This window comes from Phascolarctos cinereus, unplaced genomic scaffold (assembly GCF_003287225.1).
Source record: "Phascolarctos cinereus isolate Bilbo 61053 unplaced genomic scaffold, phaCin_HiC Scaffold_9;HRSCAF=440, whole genome shotgun sequence".
Classification (NCBI taxonomy): Eukaryota; Metazoa; Chordata; class Mammalia; order Diprotodontia; family Phascolarctidae; genus Phascolarctos; species Phascolarctos cinereus.
In genome coordinates this window covers 117,072,397-117,093,030 of record NW_027556402.1, presented here as the reverse complement: position 1 = coordinate 117,093,030, position 20,634 = coordinate 117,072,397, and the positions used below count along the sequence as shown (strand labels likewise).

The following is a 20,634-nucleotide window of genomic DNA, read 5'->3' as shown; positions in this document are numbered from 1 at the left end:
TCTACATAAATCCTTCCTGATCTCCCCGGTTGTTCCTTCACTTGCAGCCATTAGGCAGTTAGGTGGTGCAATGGATAGAGAGCTAGACTTGGAGGCCAGAAGCCTGAATTTTAATCCCACAGCAGGCACTTATTTAATTATGTGGCCTTGGCCAAGTCCATTTACCTCTCTCAATTTCAGTTTTCTCTTCTGTAAAATGAGAATAATTATAGCACCTACATCAGAGGAGCACATGAAACAAACACACACATGTATGTGTGTGTGTATATATATATATACATATATATACACATGTACACATATGTATATGCACACACCTACATGCACATGCATACACGTGTGTATAAGTATATATACGTACAAATAGATACACATACATATATATCATTTGGTTTGCAAAACCTTAAAATGCTCTGTAATTCTAGTTATTTATTTTTCTCTATATACTTGGCTATATACATGGGTCTCTCAAGGAAATATAGAATTCTTGAGGGCAGAGACTGATCCATTTCTGTCCTTGTATCCTCAGTACCTAGCAAAATGCCTGGCAGGCATATGGTAGGAGCTTAATAAATATTTGTTGATTTACTTCTAGACTGAGTAGATTCTTTCCTTAGTCCTAAGGAAGATAGCACATGCATTGTATAAGTCTTCCATGTCTTCCCCCATGTTCTTCAATTTGGAAGAATTACCCCCTCCATGATTAGTAGCTATCTTTGGGCTTTAATTGTGTTGGTAGCATATAGTTTCTTTTATAGGTGGCACAGTGGATAGAATGCTGGTCCTACAGTCAGGAGGATCTGAGTTCAAATCTGCCTTCAGATACTGACTAGCTTGTGACCCTGGACAAGTCACTTAACCTTGATTGCCTCAGTTTTCTCGTTTATAAAATGAAGTGGAGAAGGAAATGGCAAACCACTCCAATGTCTTGGCCAAGAAAACCCCACATGGGGTCATGAAGATTCAGAAACAACTAAATAACAACATACCATAACGTTTATAGGCTGGTAGAGTCACTATGCTGACTCTCTAAGCCACCTCTGCCTTGTTCCTATCCTGTTCCATGAACCTCTTTAATGTGACCCAGCCTAAAGCATAGTTCGTGGGCACTTTTGTGCCATGAAGCACCACAATATAAATGCATGGATTTGGTGGGGAATATTGTGCACCATTCTCCCTCCCTTGTATATTTTTTATATTGATGGGAGAAAATTTAACCATGTAATTCTGTGTAGCAAAACACATATGTGATTTTTTTTAATTCTAGGAAGTAAAAAACACAAAATGATTTTATTTTCTTTAGACATTCAAATCCAATTCAACAAGCATTTATTAAGCACCTAAAGCATGCCAGATTTTTAAGGCCCCTCTTAACCCCAAATAGGTCACAAAGAGTCAGACATAACTGAAACAACTGAACAAGAAAAGTCTTCTGAGAGTGAATTCCTTTCATAGATGTTCTCTGTGATGTCACTTTCACAACAGTTCAGATTTCCATCTATACCAAAAATGGAATGGATATCATAGAGTCAAGATAACTGTTGCAAAGGTATTTTCACAGAATCTCAGGGTTCCAGAATTAGAAGGGAACCCAGAGGCCATCACACATCAAGAAAATCCATCTCTGCAATAGATTCCCTGCTACAACACAGTCAACAAGTAGTCATCTAGATTTTCTTTGAAGACCTCCAGTGTCAGGGAACCCACTGCCTCCTGATATAGCCCATTCCACTTTTAGACAGCTCTAATGTTTGGAAATATTGTTATATCAAGTACAAATTGCTTGCTGCAATCTTCACACATTGTCTTTAGTTTTATACTATGGAGCCAAACAATAAGTAATTCTCTTTCTATGTCAGTCCTTCAAATACTTGAAGACAGCTGTCATGTTTCCTTCTCTAGACTAAACATCTTCAGTTCTTTCAACTTCTTCTGGATGGTTTTCCACTTTATCAATGTCCTTCCTAAAAATGTGGTGTTTAGCAAAAACACATCAATTCATCCAACAAATATTTATTGAGCATAATCTGCCAGGCATCAATCTAGGCACTACTGGTAAACTCATTACTTTGTGAAAGGAGACACAAAGAATAGGATTCTAGTGCTTATTTCTGACTCTTTAAAATGTGAGTGAAGAAGAAATGAAAGTGCATTTTATTTATTGCTTCCATGTTTACATTTTAGAAGAAAAGATGACATCATTTTGATGTTATAAAGGTAGAGAGGCATCAGATTGTGGAGGCCTATAGGAGGTGCTAGTTGCTTCCTAATTTGCTTAACTGAAAGACAATACTGATTCTTTCAAACTAAGTACTATTGAATATGCACAAAGCTTTGCTTCTTGAGGAAATGAGGCCTGGTCAGGAGCTCTGAAGCAGTAATGCTTGTTTTATGCTTCCAGTGGGTAACACTGATCAGCCAGGATAGACACAATTAAAATTTCTTCAAATCAGATTTCAGTTACATGGTCAGTGCTGCAAGACGATAATCAGATGCCAGCAGATACAGAATAATAGAAACTTGGAAGAAAGATGGCATTTTGGATAGAGTGTTGGACTTGGACTCAGGAAGACTTGGGTTCAAATCCTGCCTCTGACACGACTAGCTGACACTTGCCTAGTTTCAAGTCACTTTGCCTTCTATAGCTTCAATTTTCTCATGTGCTAAATGAGGGAGTTAGATTAGAGAGTCTTTGAAGTTCCTTCTATACACAAATCTATATATTCTGTTTACCATCACACCATCTTAACTTTAGATTTATAAGATTCAGAGTAGATGGAAAACAGTATAGAAGCATTCTCTTAAGAGTCTCCTAGGACAGCCCTTGGGTTGGGTTAATAAATATTCTATGTAGCAATGCCTCTGTGTGCAGAGGACACCACTATATCAGTACCATGGACAGAGGTGGCCATCCATCAATTCAACACCTCCTCTACACTGCTATGCCACCCCTCTGGGTCCTTTCTTATAGAATTATAGGATCATAGATTTAGAGGTGGAAGAAATCTTAAAAGTCAGCTAGTCCAAACACACCCTTCATTTTACAGATGAGGCAACTGAGTCCCAGAGAGGTTATAGAGACTCACAGGGAGTGACTGAGCCAGCGTTAGAATACAAGTTCATGGGTTCCAAATTCAGTGCCCTTTCCAGTACACCACGTTACAATGTAGGTCTATTACTCATTCAATCTCCTCATCATTTGGGCCACACCCTTTCCACTCCCAGACTTCCCTTTTTATTTCAGAAACTTCTGCAAAGCATCATTATGTTCATAAGCAGTTTAATTGAATTAAAGAGTAGCAAAATAAAAGCAACAGAGACTGTATTTATCAGAAATAATAGATACAGCAAGCTTCATTTCCACTGCCTTCCTCAGCAGGATGAAAAAACAGCGTTTCAAACTTAATACAATCAGCTCCCACTGGGCTAAGGGAAGGGTGGTTCAGTTATTCAAGTAGTCAGTAAGTACCTGCTGGGAACTTGAATTCTTCCCCTAGCTCAATGCTACAGAAGCTTTTATTCTGTACCTATTGGCTCTTTTTTCTTCTCCCTCATTAGCTTGACTGAACAGGAACTTGGTTGCTCTGTTGTGCACACCGAAGTCCAAATCCTTTCTGCATAGCACTGCAGTTACAGGAAGCGCTAATCATGGTACTCCCTGCCTCTGGGGAAAACAGATTTTGCTCATTACAGTGACCTCCCCTTGCTCCTTCTCTTTCTCTTGTAGAGTTTCTAACCTTCTCCTTCAAAGTCTGCATGCCCCGTGATCTTTATGCGTTATCATGCACAGGATCCTAGGAAATAAGTCAGAACTTATACTCTCCAAATACTTTTAGGAGATGTAGTCCACGATGAAAAGCAAAAGATTCTCCCAGTACAAGTCTGCTAGATAACTAATAATAGGTCAAGCTTCTTGAAAAGTTGTCTACATCTGGTGCTTGTACTGGCTCACTACCCATTATCTCCTTAACCCCTTGCTAACTAGTTTATAACTCCATCACTCTACTAAAATGGTCCTTTCCTAATCACTAGATCCAAAGGCATATTATCAGTTGAAACCATGGCTTTTTTGAACTACTAGAGCTACAAATAAGAATTAATGATAATAATTCATAATTGGAAAAGTTCATGAATTGAAAAATACCTAAGCTAACCAGAATACTGAGCAGAATCAATTTTCCACATAACACAAATATGCTTCATTGTATTATATTAAAGGTTCCTTCAAGACTAAATTAGTTCCTCTTCACAAATCTGTCACTAAGCTCCTCTGTCCTTTCTTTGATGGAAATATAAATCTATATATCTTCTCAATTTTGACACCCAGACTTTCCTTAAAAATCATTTATTTTAAATTTCATGATATTGGAGGTGTTCCTTTAAGTCTTTTAATATTATGTAAAGACCAGCACAGCACTCAGACTGTCTACCTGTCTTCTGTCTAAAATAAATTGTATTGATATCTTTCATTTTTACATCATCTAGATTTCCCTTTTGTATTCTTCTTCCTCCCTCCTCCCAGAGTGCCATCCCTTAGAACAAAAAAAATTGTTGTAGGAGAGTAAGGGGAAAAATGCATTAGAATATTATTTTTAAAAAGAAAAATGTGATATATACAATATTCCACACTTGTGGACCCTCACCTCTGCAAAGGAGAATGAGCAGAAGGAAGGGAGTCCCCTTATGTCTCTCCTTTTTGGGTGCAAACTTATTTTTTATAATTTTACAACATTCCGTTTCAATTGTTTTGTAGTATTGTTCTTTCCATTGACATTTATTCCTCCTTCTTAATCCGTGGCTGGTCTACCTTCTTTGTTAGCCACACATTTCTCTGAGAATGTAATATGCTCATACAAGAATACTGCTGCTCCTCCATCCCCTTACAAGAAGTCTAGTGAGGGAGAAATCCTTGGCACACAGGAGAGTTCAAGGAAAAAGACTGAGTCAGAAGCTGTCTTTCCTTCTTAAACTAATACAGTCCCTCTTCTGACACCCTCTTTGGCTGAGAGACCAGTAGGGTAATTGCTTCATCATCCCAAAGCATTTGAATCCTTTAGCATGAAACCAGCACCTGTGGTTATGCAAGACATGACTGCAAATTCTCCAGAGGGTTCCATTTTAATTACTCACACACAGATACAGACACAACACTGTGGGATTGTTTATAGTAAAATATATCTATACTCCTAATACCGGCAGACAGGGAGTTCATAAGGATGGCCATGGTAGTCAAGGTTCTATGGAAAGAACCCAGCTGGTGGAAGAAGGAAAGATGGACAGTCATAAAGATGGACAGGAAGAAACAAGTCCCCCATATAGTATCGTGGCACATAAGTTTTTCAAGCAGATAGGAGTCATGGGTAATGCCTGTCAGAGGTTGTTTAAAGAGATAATGCTTGCTGGAAGAATTAGAAACATAGGTTTGGTTATGATAAGCCAAAAGTAACTTGTTTTGATTCAGCTTTATATTTATTTTGTAATCTATCCCAGATTTCACTTCAGTTCAATGTTTTACTTTCTGCCTTAAATGAATGGACAGATTAAACTGGATGGGAGATATAACCATAGAGACTACTTGAATATATAAGATGTAACATATCTCTTTAAAGCCAGTTATAATAAAAGACAAGAGCATTAGGAGGATTCTTGGTAGAGGATTTATGGAGAACATGGATAAGAGAACCATAGGATGAAAAGACATATGTATGTGTGTGTATATATGTATACACACATATATGTATGATGTATGTATGTATTGTGATTTGCACCTATGGAGGGAGGTCCCAAATTATTTTGATCATAGATCCATCAAAGTACTGAAATATCTTAATGAACAAACCTACAAAAAAGAAATCAGGTCACATTAGGTAAGATTTTATCTAGAAGGAAATTATTCAGCCTCTGGCATGATTGTCCACAGCACCTCCATCCTTTTTTGGTAATATGTTTTATTGGTGCCCTTTGCTTTTCATTAAAGTCATTTCAGGTTACATGTCCCCTTTACCTTTCCTCCAAGACCTAATACTCCTTCCCTTTTCCCCCCTCTAATCTTCCCTTGAAACAGAGAAAAGCAATTGAGCAAAAACAACTAACCATCAGTGAATGTAGGAAAATTGAAGTCATTTGAAGTGATTCCTTCTCCTATTTTATGCATCTCAAAACCCTTCACTTTCCCATTTTCTCTTCCTTTCTCCCAGTGTCTGATAAGGAAGTGATCCTTCAACTTGCCAAGGTCAATCTCTTTACATGTTTACTTGATCCTATCCCCTCCTGTCTTCTCCTGTAGTTTGCTTCACCAACTATCTAAAATCTTCAACTTCTCTGTAGCTACTGGCTCCTTCCCTATTACCTTCAAATAAACCTGTTCCCCCATCCTTTAAAAAAAAACTGCACTATACCATCCATTACACCAACTGGTGGGCACTGACTTTGTTTACAATTCTCTACCACAAAAAAGTGCTGTGCCATTAGTATTTACCTATAGGTTAGACTTGCCTTTGACCTTCTTTTGGTACATGGCCAGTAGCAGGATCACTGGGTTAAAGGATGTGAATAATTTAGTAACTTTTCTTGTACAGTTCCAAATTATTATCTGGAACTGTTGAGTTCACAGACTGTGCCAAGATCCCACTTAATAATAACTTATTTGCATAGTGCTTTAAATTCTCAAAATGCTTTACATATATCTCACTTGAGCCTCACAGTAACCTTCTCAGGTGCTATTATTATTATCCCTATTTTATAGGTGAGGAAACTGAGGCAGACAGAGGGTCATACAGCTAATGTATCTGTGCACAGGAAGTGGCTGAGGCCAGGCTCAGGTCTTCCAAACTCCAGGTCCACCACTCTATCCATTAGGCCACCTAGCTGACTTTGCAGTAGTTAGTGCAGTAGTTAGAAATTGTTTTTTTATTTCAGAACCCCTTTCCATTCTTAAAAATTATTGGGAACACCCTAAAAATCTTTTGTTCATGTGTGCTATCCCTATGGATATTTGCCATATTAGAAATTAAAATGCATTAGTATTATTATGAAAATAATTTTGACCTCATGAACTCCCTGAAAGGGGCTCAGGGATCCCCAGAGATCCTCAGACTTCACTTTTGAGAACCACTGATACAGTGGATAGACGGCCGCCTTGGAATCAGGAAGATAAGGGTTCAAGTTCCGTCTCTGACACATACCAGCTACATGAGAATGGGCAAGTAAGTCATTTAGCTTCTTCCTCTATTACCAGTTTCCTTCTGCATTGGAGAGAATGCAGGAATTTAAGTGAGAGGCCCTGCCTTCAAATATCAGCTTTGCTACTTATAAAACGTGCCTGAATTCGGGCAAGCCACTCAATCCCTCTCTCTAGGTCTGTTTCTTCCATTCTCTAAGATCAAGAGGTCTGCTCAGTGCCTTTTTAGGTCCACCCCGGTCTAAATCTAGGATCCTATTGATATTATTATAGTTATTCTGCTCTGTCCCGCACATATTTCTTGACTTTGATGATTCCCGTTGGTCTGAGGATCCCCTCTGGCCGGACAGGGGAGGACACTGTGGCTGGGATTTTCGACTGTGCCCCCTTTTAGAAGGGAGAGATTAGTTTTGGCAATAGATGCAAACTCTTGCAGTCAATGCAAAACCAAAACAAAACAAAACACAAAAACCTCCTCTCCTAAGACCACAAGTGGTGCGGGCTGCATTCATTGAATCGACCCCCTGATGCTGAACGGACTTCATTTCTGAGAAGCAGCAGCTGAGATCGCAAGGCAGTGAAAAGCGTCCTGGAGAAGGAAACTGAGGCCCAGGCGTGAATCATAAGACCAGATCTTTAAAGCAGGAGGGAGCCTCAGACGCCTTCTCAATCAAACACCCTCGCTTTACAGCTCGGGGTACTGAAGCCCGGGGCGATTCGGTGACTTTCATAGGCCCAGGAGTCCCGGGTCCAAGACCTCGGACAGGTCCCGGTGCCTCTGAGAGCATCCTTACGAGCAAAGCCCGTTTCCTACCTCCCTCCGCCCCGGCTCGCCCCGCCCCCTTCGTCTCTCTCCTGATTGGCCGGCCGCTTCTTCTTTAGTGCCTCGCTCTTTCCTCTCCCTCCTCCCTACACCGGGCTTTGGGCGTCGGGGTCGCGACCTGAAGTAGGCTCCTGAACCAGCGACAGCAGGTAAAGGCGCCTCGAGGAGCGTCAGTCAGCCAAAGCGCAGGCGCAGAGGCAGAGGCAGACCGGCACCGGCCTAGTAGCTGCGTGGGGAGGGAGGGGGAGAGGGTAGGGCCCCGGCGGTAGGCGCATGCTCAGTGGCGGAGGAGGCGGGGTCGTTGGTGTTGGTTGTTGGGTTCCGGCTTGGGCTCCAGACCTCGGCTACGTGTGATCCCTCCCCCTCCCGGCGCCTCGGGCGGTAGGTGAGGCTCCGCTGGGGCCAGACCGGCCCTGGGCGGGGGCTGTCCTCGGCACGAGGCGCTGAAGGCCATGGGGACTGACTAGGCGAGCCGGGCTGACGAGAGTGGCCGGAACTGGGCCGAGCCGGGCTCGGGAGAGAGGCGGCACCCCCCCCTCCCCAGAGCCCCGGCGGGGGGCCGTCAGGATGCCTGTGGCCCCGGGGGTGGGGGAAGGGGCTGCGGGGCGGGGACGCGGAGGCTGCGAGCTAGCGGGCGCCGGCCTCCAGCTGGGCCTGGAAAGAGCGCCCGCAGCATTCGCTGGCGGAAAATCCCGCTCTAGGCCTCCTTGCCCTCATCTGTAAAATGGGGGTTGTAGCCCCTCCCTGTACCGGGCGGTGTTGGTGAGGGGGAAAGGAGCACGTGACAGGCCGTGAAAGGTTACCACTGTCACGACACCCCGACTGGTGGGGTAAGAAACATCTGTAGCCGATGCAGATCTGCGTCCGCTCTCTAGCCTAGCAATCCGAGAGCCATCTGAGGCTTTCAGAGCTTAAATTCTTCCCGGAAGGGAAGGGGGGAAAAAAAAAGACCCCAAACCACTTTGATTAAGCGCCTACTAATGTGCCGGGCACTGTGCACTGTAAGCACTTTACAGATATCTCATTTGAGCCTCACAACACCCCTGGAAGGTAGGTGCTGCTATTATCCCTATTTTACAGCTGAGGAAACTAAGGGAGACAGGTTAAACGGTCGAATTTGAACTCGGGTCTTCCTGACTCCAGGTCCAGCACTCGACCACTCGGTCATCTAGCCACACGAAGTTTACTTGTGTTTGTTCCCTGACCTTGGCTGCGGTTCTGGCCACCTTACCTGACCACTGGCTTTTGCTGCCTCTCGTTGTTGCTACTTTTTGTCATCTGTGAAATGGGGTCGGACTAGATGACTTTTTTTTTAAAATTTTTATTTAGATGACTTCTCTAGGCCTTCCTGGGCTTGTGTCCTGAACTCCTGACGGGGAGGGAGGTGCTCACCAGCCCTTCCGTTCAGAGCGTTTGCCACCACCAGGGAATTCGCATTGTATTTGGGGCAGGGAACCTACTTCAAGTTTTGACCTTGAACAAAACCATTGCTAGTGGGTTTTATTTCTTCATCCGAAAAATGAGGGCGTTTGACTAGATGAGAGGCTCTTCTAGTCTAAATCCTATGAAACTTAAGCTATTAACACATAGTGCTTTCCTGGGGCACTCTGATGAATTCATCAGATCCCTCTGCTTTGCTCTGTCTGAAATTTGAAACTAGAGCCACAATGAAAGACCGACCTAGGAGAAGCTAATAGCAGTTGTTTAGGGAGAGAGGTTAAAAGTGAGGAAGTTTAAAAGGGCAAATTTTGGTATTATAATTTTACTTTTGAAGGGAAAAGTAAGTTGGAGACAGTACGTATTAACTGTTGGGCAAATAATGTGTTAGGTCCATATTACAGTTTGTGCCAACATCTTATCTTTTTCCTGTAAGTGAAAGGTGGTAGCATTATCGTGGCAGAAAGGACACTGGACTGAGTCAAAAGACGTAGGTTATAGCAAACTTCTATTATGTACTAATTGGGTACCTTGGGCAAATCAGTTCTCTTCCCTGGACCGCTTGCTTTCTCTACTATAAAATGAGAGGGCTGGACAGATGATGACTCAAGGTACCTTGTAACTGATTATAACGGATGAGATGAGGATATAAAATTGAATGAGAATGAAGGCTGAAGGCAAGTGGGCAGTTGTTGGGAGTAAAGTGGGGAAAAGTCATTACAGAAGTAATCGGTGAGAAACATACTAGTATGTGGATGATAACCTAGAGTTTTTTAGCCATGGCATTTCCTATGAAAGCAATGATATGAACTTTATAGTGCTTTAAAAGATAACAGACTTGGTGATCCTGGAAAATAGTATGCAGACTATTGTTTTAGAAGGGGTGGCAGTATTTATTTAGCTGTGAAATTTATGGGCAGACAGGGAATTGAATTCAGTGTCACAAATAGATTATACTATGCTTTTTCTCTTTCTTCCTGAACTTGTATTCAGTACCTTCTGCTACAAGGCTAATTTGATTTTGAGTTATGTGGTACCTAGGAGTGGCTGAAAGTGGACATGAGAGTTATGGTTGAGGAAACCTATAGAATGTCTTCATACCTGATTGGAAGGACCAGAGAAGGTCAGTTCAGTTCCAAAACTGACCTGGGAGTTCAAGGCTATCCAGAACAGTTCCAAAATGACCACAGGAGTCCTGAATTTAAACAACCATAGAACCATGGTTCATCCCGAGATACATGCAAAAATTCCAAAGTCATCTTAGAATTATTGTTTCCTTGGATTTGAGAAAAATTGATCTGAATTCTCTATCAGACTATTTCCCATTTATATGTTAGAGTGAAGGAAGAATTGGGCCTCAGGGACCTTACTGTCTCATTGTAGTGATTACTAACTTAGCATTGTGGGGGCTGATGATCACTGTGGAAGATGCTCACGCGCGCACACACACACACACACACACACACACAAAGCTATACTAAGCCTGAGTTTTTGGCCAAAATATTCATATGTAATTTTGCAAATAAGTTTATTATGGGTTAAAAAGGCTGGATTTAGTCTAAGAAGATTTATTTATAGCTCTGCCACTTAGTACATAGGGCACTTGAGGCAAGCCACTTAATCTCTGTGGGCCTCAGTTTCTTGATTTCTAAAACAAAGGAGCTGCACTTGGGTCTGAGATTCCTTCTAGCTCCAATTCTTTGATCCTTGATCCTGTGATCCTAAGTAGTAGAACAGTACAGCCTATTGCAATTGCCTTCAAAACTACCAAAGGATACTGAACATGTAAAATGCTGTACATGACACGTTCAAACCAATGGTGGAATCATGTCACAAAAGACAACCACTACAGAAGATTCTACACTTGTCTGTTGTCATAGAACCAAAATATTCTGGCCCAGTTGAAGAAGAAAGATGACTGCCAAAAACAAAAAACACTTCCTTTTTACAACTCCGACTCCTTTTAACCTTGGAATGGAGCTCCTTAAGAGCAAGGACCGTTTTGTTTGCCTTTCTTTGTATCCACACCACTTAGTACAGTGCCTCGCACATGGTAGGCACTTAACAAATGCTTGTTGACTGACTTTTCTGTTTGGAAATAATTTTTTTTCTGAAGTCAGTTCGTTGGAATTTTTCCATATGGGAATAACCTGTGATAAAACTTAAATGTTACTCAGTTCATTCAACAAGCACTGTGCTAAAAGCTGAGAAAAGGAAACCATTTCTGCCCACCAGGAGCGTATATTCTTTGGGGGGAAACAACATAAGGGAGCACAAAATATATACAAATTAATTTCTTGGTAGGGGAAGGAGCTAGTAACATGATAATATGATGGGCTTACTACAGGAAGTAACACTTCAGCTGACCCTTGAAGGAAGCTAGGGATTATAAGAGGGGGAATAAATTCCAGGCATATGCGATAGACTATACACATTCATGGAGATGAAAAATGGAATGACTTTGATAGGGAAAGCAAATAGATCAGTTTGCCTATACAGAGCATATGTGAAAGAGAGTAAGGAGCAGTAAATCTAGAAAGGTAGGCCAGAGCCAGACTGTAAAGGGCTTTACATGCCAGAGTTTATATTTTATCATAAAGGCAGTTGGGTGCCACTGGAACTTCTTTAGAGAAAAAATGACATGATTTCATTTGTAATTTAGTAACATCAGTTTGGCAGCTGCATGAATTGTCATCCCTTATATTATAAAGGAAGGAGAGTAAAGCAAGGTAGATTAGATGATTGTAATGGTCCAGGCCAGGGGATGACCATGTAAATAGAAAGGGAGAGATCTTGAGATAGAATTGATAAGACTTGACAATTGGTTAGGGAGAAGTGAAGGATAGGGTAGAATTGAAGCTGTCTCCAGGGTTGTAAATCTGTGTGATTGGAAGGATGGTGAATTTCAGCAGATGAAGCATTTCAGCAGAATTAGCGAAGTTAGGAAAAGGGGGGGAGTATTTCAAAGATGTTGAGAATAAATAGCCTACAGACTTCCATCCCATTGGTAACATGAGACCCAAGCTCAGGACCCACTAAGGCTGGATATGTGTATGTGGGAGTGATGATGTAAAGATCACGAAACTTGGAGTCACAGGACTTGAGTTCTGCCACCTCTCTGGGCCTGTTTCCTTACTTGTAAGATGAGCATTCAACTAAGTAATCACCAGAGTCCCTTCCAGGTCTACAGGGGTTAGTTGAATCTATGGGAGCTGATGAAAATCACCAAGGATGTAGAGAGGAAGAGGTCCAAGATAGATGGGTGGGTTACTTCTCTACACAGAGGTTGGGACAGGGATAGTGATCTGGCAAAGGGTGACTGATAAGGAATGGACAAATAAGCAGGAGATCAGGGAGAAAGCACTGGGAAAACCCAAATAGAAAGTTTGAGGGAATGGCAGGTTAAGTACAGGCTTTCTAAGAAAGGGGGGAGGCTAAGACCTCACTTTCCTTCCTGGCAACTATTTCCCTACAATCTTACTTGTTTTAAATCTTTTGTCCTTCCTGACAGACATTATATATACTTAGTGACTGAAGCCTAATTTCAATTTTATACTAGAAAAATAGGCCAAATATGCATTTCCTAAATATGAATTTTGGATTACCTGCATTGTATTACATATTCCTCCCCTCCCCATACACCAAACCATATTTATTTTAGTTTTAAAACTATACACAAGAGCACCACTTATAAGTTTACAGCATTCATTCCTGCCTTGTCTCTACTGAAATAATATTTGTTAAAGTACACATATAGTGACAGTGAGGATAATGCCCAAGTGGCAGCCTTTTATTGCAGAGGAACTCTCCAAGGGACCTGAGATGGATGGCTCTTTGATGCTGCTTTGTTCTTCCCTTGCAAAAGATGAATTTATCAAAAAATGGCTATTATTACATTTACATGATGCTTACTCAGTCCAATAATGTCCTAGAAAATAATTATTTTTAACATCAACTCTATTCAAGCCATATTGCTTTTTGATAATACTGAATCCTCTCTCAAAGACTACTAAGCTGAATCAATACTCAAGATTCATTCTCCCTTTTCTCCCCTCCCCCCATATCTGTTTGGGCTTTTGTATAGAAACAACCCATATTCATGAGTGAAAGGACCTTTGTTTGGTCATATGATGGGATAGGGATAGGGACTGGACTTCCAAATTCACTGGTAGAGTGAATTCCCAGATGAACTAACTCCATCTACCAAGGAAAGACAGCAATTTCTCTGAAACTTAAGAGTCTTAGAGAGCTGCCAAGAACAGTGATGGGGTCAGCTAAACTGTACATAAGGTCCCCTGTGGGCTGCATATTTAGTTTTAAAATGTATTCTCTATTTTATTGTATCTTTATTTTGTTAAACATTTACCAGTTATATTTTAATCTGGTTCAGGCTACACTCATGAGTGTTGTGGCCTGTGTATTTGCTGTCTCTGGCCTAGAAATATTAAGAGATTAAATGATTTGCCCATCATCACAGAGGTAAGACTTTGGGCCATGTCTTCTTGGATCTGAGGCCAGCTTTCTAATTATTTTGCTGGGCTGCCTCTTATATAGTCATATGATGCAATAAATAAACCAACCACCTTTTTTACAATTAAAAAAGTTTTTCTTACACAAACGTGACTTTTTTTTTCTATTGCAGAATATTCATCAAGGACACTGTATTCAAGAGAAAGTTTAGATTCTAGGATGATGAATGCTGACATGGATGGTATGGTTACTACTTTTATGCTGGTTCATTGTTTAGTGGCTAATTTTGCTTCATAACCATTAGTATCTTTTTTTTTTTTAAACCACAGCTGTGGAGGCTGAGAATCAGGTGGAATTGGAAGAGAAAACACGACTCATTAATCAGGTGTTGGAACTGCAGCACACACTTGAAGGTTAGAAACTTGCATATTGTAATTTTATTGAATGAAATCTAGTCAACAGTGCATTCACTGGCACTGTAGAGAATATTAGGTGAATACCTTAAAGACCCTACCAAAAAAAACCCCATTTAATATAAACTGTTGTGGGATGCATTGCTTACTTTCTCCTTCTTCATAAGTCATCATTAGCTATTTGGGCAGAAGGAAAAGGCATATATTTTAAATATAGAGAGGTAGTAAGGTATAGTAAAAAGAGAGTTGAGACTTGGGCTAAAATTCAGTGCTCACTGATTACCAGTTGGGTGACCAGAGATGAGTCAGCCTCAGTTTCTTTATCCACAAAATGGAGGTAATAATACTACCTGTAGTACCTAATAGGGTTGTTGTGGGGCTTAAAAGAAATAATATATAAAAATGCTTGGTGAATTCAATGTCCACTTTTATTGGATTAAGTTCTTGATTTTGTCTTGTATTTGGAACCCCATTTCCCATTTTGTCCTACATGAAGGAGTAGCTGGATTTTTAAAAATTGTGTTCAACAGATATTTTCCCCTTTTTCATGTTCTTAATGTCCATGAGAGACAGGTATTTTCACCAACACCTGTGTATACCTTTTCCTAGGAAAACTGGGGAAAGGGTAGATATCACCATGTTCTCCATTTTTTCAAATGCAGAAAATAAAAGATGACTACATATTTTATCTCTGTGATTTTTATTACTAAAATTTCTTAATTTTATAAGTTTTTAGTAGAATTCACATTATTTAATTTTAATGTATGATTAGGAGTTGCATGGCACCTTCGAAGTTTATAAGGTTGGATGTCAGGGAAACTTAATACAGTTTTCAGATAAGGTGACTTTACAGATAGGGACTGAAGCTGTAACTTCACTGGTATAATAAGAAATTCTACCAATGCAGGTCAGCACTTTCTATGCAACTTTTAATATTTGTGTGGGAGTATTGAGAGACTAAGTAACTTACCCAGAGTTACACAATCCATATGGGTTGGTAGTGACTTGAACCCAAGCCTTGCAGTCATCAAGGCTGGTTCTCTATTCTGTTTCACCCTGTCTTAATGTGAGCTTTATGACAATAAGGAGGTGACAATATTCATGTACAACATGGCTGTTAGTGAGGTAGTTTGTAGTGCAAGTATTATTTACCACCGATTTATAGCTAAGGAAACTGAAGTTTAGGGATTAAGTGACTTGCCTATGATCACATAATTAGAAAGTGACTGAGCTGGGATTTAAACCCATCGTTTTTTTTTTTTAAATTCAACATTTCTTCCTAACTTGCTTATAATTATAAGCCCAAGTGTTGAGAATTTAGGCATATTTTAGCAAAATAAATTTTTATTACAGTGCAGTTCTGCTTGGTATAGGAATCTATTGAGATTTAATCTGTTAAGAATTAATGTAAAATATGTATACTGTGGCAAAATGAGAAAACATATGGCTTGTCAAAAAAGCAATATGGTTTGAATAAATTAGGTTTGATGTTAAAATACTGTATTACTTTCTAGAACATTATTGGCCTGTCTGAACATTGTATTAGCATTAATAAAGTTATTCTTTGCATTTCTATAAGTGCAAGTGAAAAGCTTTGCAGAATGTTACAAAGGAGGGAGTACAACTTTTTTGTATTATGCCCTGTTATTGGCCTGTTTCAAAACACAGCCTGCTCAAACAGCGTGATTTTTAAGTTAGCAAGTGTAATTTTGTTTATTAAAAATCAATCCTGGTGTCAACAAAGTAATTAAGAATTTTGTCAACTTTTCCTTTGTCTCTAGGATAAAACTAAAATGAGAAAACAGGAAAGTTTATTACAGTGAAATTTATGGAGCGTTTATTGACTGGTATGTGAAGTAATGTGGAATTGTTTCAAACAATTTATTGCTGTTTTTAAATTTTTTGGTTAGATCTTTCTGCACGAGTAGATGCAGTCAAGGAGGAGAATCTGAAACTGAAATCAGAAAACCAGGTTCTTGGACAGTATATAGAAAACCTTATGTCTGCATCTAGTGTTTTCCAAACAACTGACACAAAAAGCAAAAGGAAGTAAGGAGTTGGTATCTGGTTTACTTCTTGGTATTGCTGCTGGGTTTGCTTGTTTTTCTCCTTTTCAATCTGCATAGGCTCTCTACAAGTTAAAAAATGTTAGTTTGTGGCATAGGCGAATTGAGAGCATTAACATAATTGCAGGTGCCAGTGAGTTTATGTGTATGTTAGACTTTGAAAATGTGCAAATGTATTGTAGACACTTTATAATTAGAATTGCATATATTTGTTAGGAAAACTTGAAGATGGATGTTTTGTCAATATTGGATTTAATTTGTAGGGTTAAACAAATGGCTCACTCATTACAGTAGAATCACTTAAACCTGGAAGTTAACAATATAACTTCCATTTTGTGGAAAAGTGACCAAAATCATATTCTAAAATGTATAGCTTTATCTAACTTGCCAACCATCTTGTGCCTCTTTCCATTGTTATCTTTGTTCTCATCACCACTTACCCTAAAATTTGGTCACTTAATTTATAAACCTATTTAAATACAAGAAGAAGCCAAATCTTAAGCTATTTAAGATAACCAAATAAAAGCTTTTCTCAACTGGGACATGTATTGTAATTTAATGAGTTAGGCCTGTTGGCTTGCCCCTTACAAACTGAAGAGAATAGACAAATGATAGTAAGAAAAATTAAGATTACTCTTTGGAACCTTCATTTAATATGAGAAATTAATGCATATTCATGATAGGAATATATTTCACAAAAATAATTCCAGATTACATCTCAAAAGTAAATATATGAGCAAACTGCATACAAATTAACTCCAAATCTATCCCAATTCCTGCCTAACATCTAGTCTCTTTGATCCAGGTGGGGTTGTCATTTGGGAGAAAGTGTGGATAGGAGTCATAAGTAGTTTAAGCCTGACTATCCGTTAGCCAAATGTCAATCTTCAAGGTTTCCAGTGTCCAGAAAAAGTAACATTTGCAAAAAATCTTTTAGAGTTTATTAGTATTACATGCTTAAAATAGCAGAGTTTTGCTTGTAGCACAAGTTAATTATCAATTTTTGAACTTCTCCCTAATTATCTCCAAACTCAACTATTTGGGTTTTAGGCATGTTTTGGTAAATAATTTTCTTTTTAAAATTCCAGTACAGATTCCACTTAGCATGGGAATCTTAAGTATCTGTTGAAAATTAAATGTAAAACTGTTTTAGTTATGGCAAAGGGAAAGATGCCCTCTGTTGTCATTTACAATATTGGCTTTTATTAGACTACAGCCTTTTAATCAAGGAGTGATCTTATTTTTTTTGTATGGATATAAAATTAGACAGTGATTGATTTTAGCTGCGTGTGGTGTGTGTGTGTGTGTGTGTGTACGTGTACATACACAGATTATATATAGTAGTCAAAGTAAACATTTTGCATCCATTTGTGAACTTTTATCTAATTTATGAACACTTAAAATTGTATTGTAATTCTGAATTTCTGTTAAATAAAAGCTTTTTTTTTTTGGTTTTGTGTGAGTCAATGTGGTTGTCAAAATGTGTGTGTAGTTTTTTTCTTTCTAAAATGTCCAGTACATGCCACAGGGTTGTGGTGTACCTCAGGGATCCTTAAGTGGCTATAGTTCCCTCATTCTCATTCCTTTCAAGCCTGTAGGCATTTCTAGTGAGACTGTGGTTATGGCCAGACTCTGCCAGCCCAAAACTCACCAATAGAACCAACACTACAATCTCTCCACCAATCCAGTAAAATATGAGGTTTCCTTCAGGTGAAAAGCAAAGCAACCTTTTCACAAAAGGGTTGTTGACCCCCTAGTGAATGATTAACTTTTAACCTGGCAACTATACCATTCTTATTTGAACACTGTTTTACATTTTCATCTAATTTATTCCTGACTCAAATTTTTAGACTTCAAGCTTGAAGAATAGGTTACAGATCTGAGAATCTAATTTGTTTTTTAATGACAAGATTTTCTCAAAACATCTTTGTCAGAAAGTTTCCCTTTTTTGTGTGTCACAACATCCAAAATGAAAAGTACATTGATATATTGATGTAATAAATTTGTCTTTGACTAAATTTTCCTTCAGCTTTTTCTCACAAAATTTAGAAGACAAAGGTTTTATCTTCATTCAGTAATGCACTGCAAAACATTTTCCATTTATTACAATGGCTAATCTGAGACTATAGTGGGACCTAGGAAAAGCCAGAGAGGAAGAAATGCTAGTTTGATTACAATTACGAGCCAATCATATACTACAGTGGCAAAAAGAAAGAAGAAGGATTATGTTCGTATCTGAAGAATTCTTGAATAGCTTACCTCCCAAACTTCAGTATGCACTTTGTTAAACAGTAGGGTACAGGGACCTACAATTCGAGGAGGCATGTTAGTTTTTAGTGTTTAAGTATTAATGATGTTAATTTATAGAAACATGATTATTAGCTATCTGGTCAAACAGTTCTGTAATTCTGGTTAAGGTTATAACTAAAACTGAAAGAATTAAAAATTTTTTTTAAAAAAGTTATAAAAATTGTACACATGCTACAGTGTAACTTATGTTTTAAGTAATCTAACAGCTTATCAGAGAACACTGGTGCATTTTATTTGTATTGGTTAAGTTTAGCAAATGTTCTATTCAACTTTATAAATATGTAAAAACTGTTTTCAAATAAAGTGGCAAATAAAACATGATTCTGGTGAAATTCAGTCTCTTTTGTAGTTAGTAACTTTAAATGAAATGAAGGCTATTCTTAAAAGAATTCAAGGAAAACTATCTAAGGCTTATCCTTGTTAAGTTAAAAAGCCTCCATTTAAAGGCTAACTCGAAAGAAAAGCAAAATATACTTATTTTACTCCTTTATTTTATAAGAGAATAAAATGCAAGCCATTTTAAAACAAAAAAGCTAGTTAGGGTAGTAAAAGAAAAGCTATATATCCTTAGATGATAAAAGAACATGACAGAACTTGGGCTGTGTCTGCTATATTGCAAAAGAATTGGTACACAGACTTAATAACTATTGAATCCAGGACTGGGCACTAATTTAAAGACTGAATTTTCTCTCCAATCAGGCCTTGTAGGCTTATTAACTTGATCAAAAATCAAGTCTATTATAAATCAGGAGCAAGTCTATTACAAATCAGGCAGAGAAAACTTTAGTGAAACTTTAAAATCACATACAAGGCATATATGTCAGCAAAAGAGCTTCTACAAAATTTAGATGTGAATGATCCCTTAAGTTGTAGAGGTTCACTTTTTGAAAAAGATTTTAATTTACAGTTCTTCATTAAACACACTCTAGAGAAAATCAAGCATTAATTAGTTTGGTGAAAATCCTTTCAAAATAAAGAGGCTGACTCTACACTATCATCTCTTACTAAGAGTCTATATTAGTATTAAACACCAGTTCAGTATATGACAATTATTTTCAACCTTCTATTTTGAAACAAAGGGCTAAATATGGTTAACAAAAAGGGAAAGTAGGTATCCATTAATAGAATTAAGAACACTGTACAAAAATGAAACTTGTGGGAAACATGAAGGAATCCAAAATAAATTATACAAGGTCCTTCAGACAGAAATTGTTCCGTTAAAAAGCAATGGTTCCTTTTAGCACAAAGTCCTGAAGTAGCTATAGAAAGATATTTTAACATTAGCTAGTAATATCTGACTTTGAGTTTGTCCAAAATTTGGACAAATAACTTTGTAATTTAAGACATGTCAAAATGATAATGAAATACCTGCCCCTACCCACTTCAGGGGACAACGTCAGGGTATGAAAGGGATTTGAAATCTTCAAAGGCAGTAGAAAAAATTTTTAAAGTATAATTATGACTGATGTCTTATTCAGCCACTAACATCTTGAATGACCAGCTAAACAGAAATTTTCAGAAGCTTTTCCCACAATAATTTATCTGTTGAAAAGGTTATAATTTAAAGAAAAATATTTATTTTCATTTCTATTTTAAGAGCAATACACATTTAGCAAATGTTTTTCCAACAGGAGTAGGCCATTCTGGCTCAAACCTATAAAAGCTTGAAAAATTAATCTGTACACCATTCTCTTTAATAAAATTTAACATCTTTGCATTCAAATGTAAAATATGTTGCACCAACACCCAGTGATTCCATGAATGACACTCAGACAAGTCAACTTGTCTATCAACAAAGCACCTCTTAAATTACTACTTAGTAATTTATTTATAGTAATTTAATAAATTTACTTAACAACTGACCATAACTATAAACTGATACAAACTAGATAAATGTAGGCCATATACAAATACTTTGAATTGTTTAGAACCAAA

General features: G+C 38.5%; 1 protein-coding gene across 4 annotated transcripts; it reads left to right on the top strand.

Moving 5' to 3' along the window:
* The first annotated feature begins 8,049 nt into the window (after positions 1-8,049).
* SCOC (short coiled-coil protein) lies at positions 8,050-17,839 on the top strand. Of its 4 annotated transcripts, none has more exons than XM_078149007.1 (4): positions 8,050-8,152; positions 14,083-14,151; positions 14,240-14,323; positions 16,234-17,839. In XM_078149007.1, the coding sequence occupies exons 2-4, from the start codon at positions 14,130-14,132 to the stop codon at positions 16,374-16,376; spliced, it is 249 nt and encodes an 82-aa protein (XP_078005133.1). In that variant the 5' UTR covers positions 8,050-8,152; positions 14,083-14,129; the 3' UTR covers positions 16,377-17,839. The 4 variants fall into 4 exon arrangements, with proteins under 4 accessions (XP_078005133.1, XP_020845522.1, XP_078005132.1 ...); XM_020989863.2 differs by lacking the exon at positions 8,050-8,152 and adding an exon at positions 8,276-8,384; XM_078149006.1 differs by lacking the exon at positions 8,050-8,152 and adding an exon at positions 8,283-8,388.
* Positions 17,840-20,634: the final 2,795 nt, after the last annotated feature.

Bases quoted from the DNA above. Each gene is read 5' to 3' on its own strand.
- SCOC (XM_020989861.2), top strand. From the start codon at position 8,984: ATGTGCCGGGCACTGTGCACTGTAAGCACTTTACAGATATCTCATTTG. The intron at 9,054-14,082 runs GTAGGTGCTGCT...TTTCTATTGCAG, and splicing joins CCTCACAACACCCCTGGAAG to AATATTCATCAAGGACACTG. The intron at 14,324-16,233 runs GTTAGAAACTTG...TTTTTTGGTTAG, and splicing joins ACTGCAGCACACACTTGAAG to ATCTTTCTGCACGAGTAGAT.